Here is a 10,450-nt window from a genome sequence, read left to right as displayed (position 1 = left end):
ATTTTCAAATCAGATTGAGTTTGCTAAGTTTATCAGTTATCGTTAAAACAAAAAAACATTTATTATTATTGCAATGGTTTGGTTATTTAAAAATGTATTTGCACTGTACATATTATTGAACCCAAGCATTAAGAAAGAAGTTTACTTTCCTGCTAGTTTTTTCTGCAAGATTTCTTTTTCAGCGGGTACAGAACGTTTGTTGGACGTCTTAAGAACATCATACGGACTTGTGACCTCTAGAAGGCGTTGAATAGATGTCTTACCGACGTCTGTGCTCGCTAGGTTGAAACAAAATGATTTATTGATAATTCAAAACCAATGCTTTCAGCAAGCTCACATTCGAATAAAATTAATGTCAATCCAAAAAGACATTGCTTTGTCATTGTTGATCAAAGATAATTTTTGATCTTTGGTCTACTGAAACTACTCTCATCATAAGCAGATGTAAATGGATGAATCAAGTTAATTTTGTTGAGTATAGACATGTAAGGAAAACACGATGTCATCTATTTCTCTATTTAGAATAGATGTACGTCTTTCATTTTGTAGTTCAGTCGTCTTTGCTGGAGATATTGATGCATGCACATCTTTAAAAGAAGAGCCGGCGCAAGTAGGTTTTAAGATGGGAGAGGGTGCCATACGGTTTTACATGAAAACATTTTTAACACATAAAAACAAATCTAAATTACTCCACAATGTTTAGTTCATTTACTTTATAATTTTTTTTTTACTTCTCTAAAAATAGTTGTTTACCGTTTCCAAAGTCGTTGTAGTTTTATGAACATCACTCGCTGTACAGTCACAGTAGTTTTGATACACCGAACTATGTTAAAAATCCATTGACTGTGTATATCTTCTTTAAAGAAAATTGCTCTAAAGAAATCCAGCTAACCTTTCCACTTCCCGCTTCCCCCTCCCTCCCCTACGCACACACACACACACCATATGCCCTATATTGAATCTACCACTGATTTTACATATAATATTAACTAGTAAATTCTATATTAAAAAAAGAAATAGTAAGTTTATCTTGAGAATACTAATGAGAATATATAATCATCTTATTTAATTTAGCATTTTTTTAGTTATCAATTAACAGCGTATTTACACGTAATCAGTCTAGTTCTGCTTATACTTATTGTGCTCGAGGTGCATGGGAACACGCTCTAAGACCTTGCAATTAACTTTTACTAATTAACTGTGTTATTCTGCACAGCAACGTTTCTCGTCACGGTTTGTGTTTTGGAGTTAAATAGTTAAAAAAAAGGGTGTTCCCACAAAAAGAAATAAACCGACTGGTGACTCCCTACCAGTGACCCACTCAGCCATAAAAATATAAACAACACATAGATAAAATAATGACTTGCAAATAGTTATTAGAGCAATCCACACCTGCGATAAATAGCCGCCATTTGGCTGAAATTAGCATACAAAACCAAAGGTTTGGGCGTGTGGGTATAAAATAACAAACAAATTTTTCACAAAAGTGAAAAAAAAATTAACTAAATACTACGTACATAAAACACCAGTAAAAAAAAATCTTGCAAACTATAAAAGTGCTATTTACAGGTAATCTGACAAAGTGCTATTTAGGAGCCTTTTTTCTGATTTGTAAGTTATCTTGAAATGCTGTAAAAGTGCCATTTATCGGTCACATGAAAACGGCATTTTATCGTTACTGACTGGCGACTTTATCCATTGAATTGCCTGTTGGGCAGTAACAAAGTAAACGTCGTTGAACTTTCGAACATCGTTTATAAACCTTTTGACAGCTAAAAAATAAAGTAATGCTTTGCTCATTAATTAAAAATTAAATTTCAAGAAACCGTAAACCTTTTTGTTTATTGTGAGCTAAAATTGATCACATTTAATGAAACTTACCATCTTTACGGTAAGGTGCATTATCAAACCAAGTTGAATGGCCAAACATGGGAAACGGTTGCTTACTATCCTCGTAGTGAAGCCTAAAATTGGTCATTAACATGTTATACGTGCTTTCTTCTGTTTCTAAATTTGTACATTCATCGAGCATAGAAGCGAACGATGTAGCTGATTCGTCGCATTGCAATGTAACCAACGGGATTTCCCATACTCCAGGATACGCATCTAAAAGAAATTTGTTCAATTTAAATGCACTCGCACGCGAGAGCTCAATAAAAATAAGTATAGGATAACTTAATAAAGCGAAAAAGAAAAATAAAGACACGATAGATCAATAAAAGAATCGCAATGGCGTATACAAAACTGTTACCTTTTGGACAGTTTGTCATGTAGCATGGCAATGAAGGTAAGTAGTCCAACGTATATGGCCACCATCGTGTACCCGGAAAGGTTCCCAACGAACTGTCATACAAAAACTGGTTTTCAGCTAACACTTTAAACGTATTTTCCTGGCTAGCAAGAAACGGAGTTCTCCATCCAAGTGTGGTTGTTCCAATTTCTTGCTGAATAGTATTTTTTTGTGTTAAAATCTCCATTTGCAGATCTTCTAAGGCGGCCTGAACATGAATATAAAAAAAATGACTGACACGTAAACAACCTTGATAAAACCTTAGCTTTTGTTTCTAATTGTTTTGCTCGAATATAAAAAAACATTCAAATAGTAAGGTCACCTGATCTACAGATGATGTTTTCACGTAAAAAGAAAAAAAAATACAATTGAAAACTAAAAAAAAACTAACGTTTTTGCCAAACTTACTGTTTTACTCCACCATTCTACAGGAAACTTGTGAGTCGTCGAGTGATCTGCTATCTCATGACCTATAAAACGTAAGAGTATTCTTTAATATAACGACGCTTTTGTGGAAAGGAAAACTTTTAAAATGAAGACGAGAAAATTACAGAGTGTAGCACAAGCGAAAAAGGAATGCATTTAAATCAAAGAATGTTAAAATAAACTTGAGCGGTATAAAACACTCTCGTTTGAAGACGAAAATGTTGTATAAATGCTGTTTAAAAAGTAACTCGGTAAAAGCGGAAAAGTTTTTAAAGTACCTAACTTTATACAAAACGAACGCGTATAATAAAGCTTAAGCAATTGATTGCTTTTGAAGCTTTTCATAGTACGACCCGAGTTAAAAGAAACTTTACCTTGGGTCGTTTAATGAAAAGCTTCCTTAGGCTTCAAACATTTTGACGTCAAAAACCTTGAAGAATTGTGAACGCGTAATACTTAATTTCAAAACTAAGAAGTTTACTTACCGCTCTCTTGCAATTTCTTGACGTAAGAGTAGTCGGTATTATCACCGGATACGAAAAACGTTGCTTTTATTGGACAGCCATTAAAGTTAGTCATGCCACTAAGTAACTCACTGTAAAGCTGGTATTTTTCTGGTGTTACCCCGTCATCCATGGTTAATAAGATCATTTGCGGGGTGTTAACTTTTGACAATCCGCCAGGTATATCTGTTCCCGCGCATCTACATGAAGGTAAAAGACAGTTAGCAACATTGCAACTAGATGCTGGTTGAAGTGACTCTGGTAAAACTAGGTTCGTCATGATTAATTCGGCTTGAGTCGGCGCAGTAAAAGTATCTGTCATTACGGGTTCGCTCATCGATGTTTGCAGCTGAGCCTTTTCGACTGAAAAACTTTCTGGTAAAATATTCTCTGAAGGTATTGTGTTTGTATCAAGAAATATTGTCGGCGGTAGTTCTTGAACGACTGATGATTGATTAAAGGTGTTTTCTGATTCAGAACTTTGCTCTAGCGAAGCTATGAATAAAGTGTTTTAAGCTACATATTACATGTTTCTAAATTTAGAACTTTGAACAAAAGTGAAAAAAAAAATTATAAAATTACATGATAAAATATCTCGTCTGATTACGTTGGCAGATATCTGATGTAGTAAAGAAATTAAAAACGAATGTAGAATAATTTTCTTCGCCATAGTTGAAGTTAAAACAAAAACTCTAAACAACGTCGAATGCATTTTATGTTAAAATTACTTTTTATATAATTGTATTTTCTTAAAGGCAATTGCAAATTAATAAAAATATCAACATGTAAGAACTTTAATTTTTTTTTACCTTTTATGATCAGTTTATCTGTTTAGTCTTAACTCTTTTTGCAATGATAAGATGAAACAAAAGTTTCAATTTATAATTAAAGGTACGGAAACTGTTCAAATAAAAACGTTATTTAACAGTTTTGAAACAGTCACGATTTTACAAATTACGATCCATTAAATAACCATCATAACTAACATAACTAACTTTTGATTTAGTTAGGAAATCCGATATCATGTTCAGACTCATAATGTTCAAAACACATTAAATTAGATTTTGATAATTATGGTAGTTATGATATAACTGTACTATTTTTCTCATTTTTTTAACTTTTTCTGAAAAGTATATTGCGATCAGGCTACGTGTCAAGTTAAGACAGGAAAGTATAAAAACTTAATTAACTGTAATAAATGAAATTGGCAACATCGTTTATTTTTTGAAATCGGCAACATCGTTTAATTTTTGTCTTTATTGATAAAAGAATAATACTCGCATATAAATAAGATGCTTAATGCAACACTTATTTATTCCGTAATAAGATTGCCACTTTTTCAACACAGAATCTAGGAATTTTATAGCATACTTATAGCGTTACAGTCTTTGTAGTGTAATTATTCCAGAAGCAAGTCAAAATGGCGCTTTTGCAAAAAAATAGAAAATTTTAAAACGTAATCAATCAGCTTTGAGAGTTGTAATCGGAATGGATAAAAGAAAAGTTTGTTAGATATGTTTTTTACAACTATTCGATCAATCAAGAAGTTAATTAAAACAAAAATCACAATTAAGGCGATGTAATTGTTTTTTGCTTACCTCAATTATAGGTATAAATATCAAAGTTTTAGACTCTCATCCTTAATCTCTACTACATATTTATTCCTTTTTTTTGCTTGCCTGTTCAGCTATAGGTTAGTTACGTTCTTTAAAACTGTTATTTTGGCCAGGAACCTATTAAATCCCTCCAGTATTTTATTTTGTGTTGGAGTAGTTTTGTCGGATTTTATTTTGTGTTGGAGTATTTTAAGTGAGGTTTAAGAGCCTTAAGATGTATTTAAAGAATTTTTTTAGTAAAAGTTATTGCTTTAAAGAAACAGAAATTAAGCACCTGGGCCACGTATTCCTATAGGCCAAAACTATTTTTCAACGCCACGTTCTTATATACGCATAACCGAGCTGTAGACAAACAATGATTTTTACGTATTTTAATAAAGAAAATTTGTGGAGAGTACAGCCGTGAAACAAAAATACCCTAAAACATTTACCATCCCTACTCTAAATGAGAGGGCAACAAATTATTCACTTTCTTTTTTTTATTTTCTCAAAATTTAAATCGATTTTTTAAATTCAAAATTCAAAAGTTATGATAATATAAACTTTACACCCTAACCAAATGAGGTGGTTGTTTCAATCTTTTCCTAAACACTCTAATGTGATATAAACAAGAACCTACTTAAATTTGGCACTTAAGTATGTTTTATTAACCAAAAGTATATTTGTTATCCAAAATCATTGGTTTTTCATAATTATATTAATATTACATCTCAAAATTTACGCAGTAAATTTAGTTAGTAGACATCATTATGTTATTGGTTATTCATAAAGTATTTACATGAGTTTAGTATGGTTTTTAACAACATATTAAAAGACTTCATTAGTACGTAACTATATAATAATACTATCAGTTAAAGAATGCTTTTGATCAAGTAATTCTAATCGGTTTGGTGATAAAGGAATTGCCGCATTTTCAAATTACAAAACCTTTCTATATTCCTTTTAATAATACTACGCAATACCACTCCCCAGCAAACAAAAAGACATCTTTTAGCTGTCTTAAAGACCTCTTTCGAAGATTAAAAAAAACGCCATAAAGATATCTTCAAGGTAGGGGAGAATCTTAACAATTATTGAGTGGGGCAAAATCAAATTTGCTTAGAAGCATCTACGGTTGGCTTTCCAAACTACTGTGGTATGAAGTGTTTGACACAACCATTCAACAGACTAAATCTTTATTTCTATTATGGTCTAAACATAATGGCATTGGATGTTATTGTGTTTTGAAGAACAAAAAGTAATTTTTAAAAACAATTTTCTGTGTCTAATTTTGCAGCGATTACTAAAGTTTTTAAACACCCAAATGTCTCTACTTTTTAAATTTGTAAAGCATTTGCGGTTAGGTATTACTGTTTTTAGCCTGTCCTTTCATTTGTGGATATAGCGGGAAGCCTATTGAATGGGACAAAGTATTGATTATTGAATGGGACATTTTCAAACGGCCTGATGTGAAAAAAGCAGAAAAATATATTTCGGCAACTTAGTTATGGTCACACATAATTTTATTTTTAAATACGTTAAAATTTGATGTCAGAATATGGTTCTAAACAAGTGTGTTGTGCTTTAGCTACAAATTAATATTATGTTCAGAGTAAAGAGAGAACTACATCTCTATTATAATTATTTTTTTAGTATTCTTTAAAGTTGTGTCGATCAATAGTTTATTAAATGAAATTAATTTAAATATTTAATTAGATATGTCGATGTATGATATTTATAATATCTATAAATATGTATATTTTTGAAAAGTATATTGCGATCAGGCTACGTGTCAAGTTAAGACAGGAAAGTATAAAAACTTTATTAACTGTAATAAATGAAATTGGCAACATCGTTAATTTTTTGAAATCGGCAACATCGTTTAATTTGTGTCTTTATTGATAAAAGAATAATACTCGCATATAAATAAGATACTTAATGCAACACTTATTTATTCCGTAATAAGATTGCTACTTTTTCAACACAGAATCTAGGAATTTTGTAGCATACTTTTTTTATTTAGTGACAACATAACCCTAGTTATGGCGCAATAATGTTTACAAGCATTAATTTAATTTAAAGAAACCAAGAATACGCGTTAGCTTCACAAATTTTTTTAAAGCTGATATAAATTATTTTTTGTGTTTGAACACAAGTTTATCATATTACATTTTTAATTGTGATTGTATTAAACCAAGGAGGTATAATAGCTTAGCTTCAGGGAGAACAAAGCCGAAAATGAATTAAAATCGCGTTACAGCCTATGTAGTGTAATTATTCCAGAAGCAGGTCAAAATGGCGCTTTTGCAAAAAAATGGAATATTTTAAAACGTAATCAATAAGCTTTGAGAGTTGTAATCGGAATGGATTAATAAAATAAAAGTTTGTTAGATATGTATTTTACAACTATTCGATCAATCAAGAAGTTAATTAAAACAAAAATCACAATTAAGGCAAAGTAATTGTTTTCTGCTTACCTCAATTATAGCTATAAATATCAAAGTTTTAGACTCTCAACCTTAATCTCTACTACATATTTGATCCTTTTTTTTGCTTGCCTGTTCAGCTATAGGTTAGTTACGTTCTTTAAAACTGTTATTTTGGCCAGGAACTTATTAAATCCCTCCAGTATTTTATTTTGTGTTGGAGTAGTTTTGTCGGATTTTATTTTGTGTTGGAGTATTTATGTCGGATTTAAAGCAAATATAGATATATAAAACTTCTTTTTGTAAATCCGGCAAAAATACTACCAAATTCTTATTTAGACATTTATTAGTTAAAGTCTCATCTAGAAATTTATTATTAGTCCTTCAAATGCCCAGCAAAAAAATAACAATAAACTAAATCTTCTTAAACTTTTATCTTTTATTTGCAGACGTTTATAACGTTTTGAAACAATATTATTGGATAATTTTTGTTAAACGTGGAATGAGATTAGTTAACTTTTGATTATGATAATTACGCAGTGTTTAGTAGAAAATTATTTTACTACAAAACTGTTCCTTGGAAAATGACGTATTTTAACTTCGTTCTTACTCCAGACTATGATAACTCCTTGATTAAACAAGGTTGCTTGTTTTTTTTTTTAAATATTTTCCCCATTCGTTTAAGGTTGCTTATAGGTTTTAATATTAGGTTATTTATTTCCTTTATCAGTTAAAAAGAATGCTTTTTACTTTGATTTCATGTGTGTCGTTGCTTCTTGAGATTATTGTCGACTTTTTCTAAATATTTTAATTTCAACGGTCAAATGCCATACTGATTTCTTAGCTATAGTTGTACTTGTGTGTAACATTTATTTGTTTTCACAAGATTATTGTCTTTATCGGTATTGTTAGCAAAGTACACTTTTGAATTTGTTCTTTTTTTTAATTTGTTTTTTTGTATTATAATTTCTATTATTCCGGCATTTTTATTAAAACTTGCCATCATTTGAGATGTTGTAATTAAATGCTCGCCTTCGATTTCTTAGTCGGTATGTACAAGAAATATAATCGAGAACTTTCATGAAACGACTTTTACTTTATAATGTAATTTTTTTTGCTTTCAAAAGTAAATTATCTAAAAGAAGATTACAACAAAAAGTAATTTACTTTCACATGAAAAATAAGTCACATGAAAAAGCTGTTAACTTTTACATTTAAAATTTAATTACTTTTCAAATTACATAATATACTAGTTCTTTAAACTGTAATTTTCATTTTATTTTAAAAGTAATTAAAAAAAAATTATATTAAAAAAAAAACTTGCATATGAAAATAATTTTCATAAGAGTAATATGCTACCAAATGTAATTTAAATTTACAAATAGAATATTATTTTTTAAATAGAATTTTTTCATTTCAAAAGTAATAACAACTTTTTATTAAAAATAGATTATATAAAATAAAATTTAAATTACATAAGCTTACTACAACACAACAGCAATGGCAGTGCAAGCAAATCTTACAGTCCCCCAAGCAATTTGGCGCAGGGCCGTGAGGTTTAAGAGCCTCAAGATGTATATAAAGATTTTTGAATTTTTTAAGTAAAAGTTATTGCTTTAAAGAAACAGAAATTAAGCACCTGGGCCACGTATTCCTATAGGCCAAAACTATTTTTCAACGCAACGTTCTTATGTACGCATAACCGAGCTGTAGATAAACAATGGTTTTTACGTAGATTAAGAAATAAAATTTGTAGAGAGTACAGCCTGGAAACAAAAATACCCTAAAACATTTACCATCCCTACTCTAAATGAGAGGGCAACAAATTCACTTTTTTTCTTTTGTTTTCTTACACAAAATTCAAGTCGATTTATAAATTCAAAATTCAAAAGTTATGATAATATAAAGTTTACACCCTAACCAAATGAGGTGGTTGTTTCAATCTTTTCCTAAACACTCTAATGTGATATAAACAAGAACCTACTTAAATTTGGCACTTAAGTATGTTTTATTAACCAAAATATATATTTGTTAATCAAAATCATTGGTTTTTCATAATTATATTAATATTGCATCTCAAAATTTACGCAAGTAGACATCATTATGTTATTGGTTATTCATAAAGTATTTTTATGAGTTTAGTATGGTTTTTAACAACATATTAAAAGACTTTATTAGTACGTAACTATATAATAATACTATCAGTTAAAGAATGCTTTTGATCAAGTAATTCTAATCGGTTTGGTGATAAAGGAATTGCCGCATTTTCAAATTATAAAACCTTTCTATATTCCTTTTAATAATACTACGCAATACCACTCCCCAGCAAACAAAAAGACATCTTTTAGCTGTCTTAAGACCTCTTTCAAAGATTAAAAAAAACGCCATAAAGATATCTTCAAGGTATATATATATATCAAGATTGCCTTAAGATGTCTTACTTTAGACAAATTAAAAGCGTCTTATTCGAGCGCTTTTAAAACGTTTTATTCAAGACTATTTTTATTCTTATTCTAGACGACTTTAAGGTATTTAGTTTAGATAAAAATTAGCATCTTAAAGACGTCACTTTTGTCCATTGAAAAGACGTTTTACAGAGAACATACGTCCCATTCAAGACGGCTCAATAATTTATTAAGTTTTAATTACTGTACAGCATTAATGATGGTATAATTAATTTTGTCACTATACTATGTTGTCCGATATTGACAGCATTAATAACACATTAAGCGAACTAATAAATTGCATTTTAAAGACATATAATTATAGTGGAAAAAATAAATTAAAAACAAAGCAAACATATAATACAAATAAATGGAATTAGCTGTATTTAAAAAAAGTATATTTCTATATAAAAATTTATACAGCATATAATAATATATACAATAAAAACTTATAATTCGTTTAATTTGTATTTATCCGTGATGAAGCATTTTTACAAAATCGTCTAATTTGCTGTTTAATATCAGCATTTGAAACTTTTCAAATCTTGTTTTTACAACTTCTAAAAATAAAATAAAATTTTAAAAATATAATAAAATAAAGACACTCCAGTCAACCAACACATATGGGTACCGTATGTGAGTCGTCCGCGCAACTGGTATGGGATACGCGAGGGCTTTTTGTATGGGCACAGTCTCGGACCTATACATAGTCAGACAAAATCGAGTTTTATGTGCCAAAATTATTTTCGTAGTTTTTTTTTTATTA

At 29.7% G+C, this 10,450-nt stretch overlaps 1 protein-coding gene across 1 annotated transcript; it reads right to left on the bottom strand.

Moving 5' to 3' along the window:
- Nucleotides 1-1,644: 1,644 nt before the first annotated feature.
- On the bottom strand, nt 1,645-3,907 carry LOC136083241 (chitin deacetylase 8-like). The gene is made up of 6 exons (XM_065802642.1): nt 3,802-3,907; nt 3,202-3,714; nt 2,699-2,760; nt 2,252-2,498; nt 1,882-2,106; nt 1,645-1,772 (listed from the first exon to the last, which is right to left on the bottom strand). The coding sequence occupies exons 1-6, from the start codon at nt 3,887-3,889 to the stop codon at nt 1,645-1,647; spliced, it is 1,263 nt and encodes a 420-aa protein (XP_065658714.1). The 5' UTR covers nt 3,890-3,907.
- Between the last annotated feature and the right edge of the window lie 6,543 nt (nt 3,908-10,450).

This window comes from Hydra vulgaris, chromosome 08 (genome assembly GCF_038396675.1).
Source record: "Hydra vulgaris chromosome 08, alternate assembly HydraT2T_AEP".
Classification (NCBI taxonomy): Eukaryota; Metazoa; Cnidaria; class Hydrozoa; order Anthoathecata; family Hydridae; genus Hydra; species Hydra vulgaris.
The sequence above is the reverse complement of the archived record's forward strand: the minus strand, read 5'-3'. Positions and strand labels throughout refer to the sequence as shown.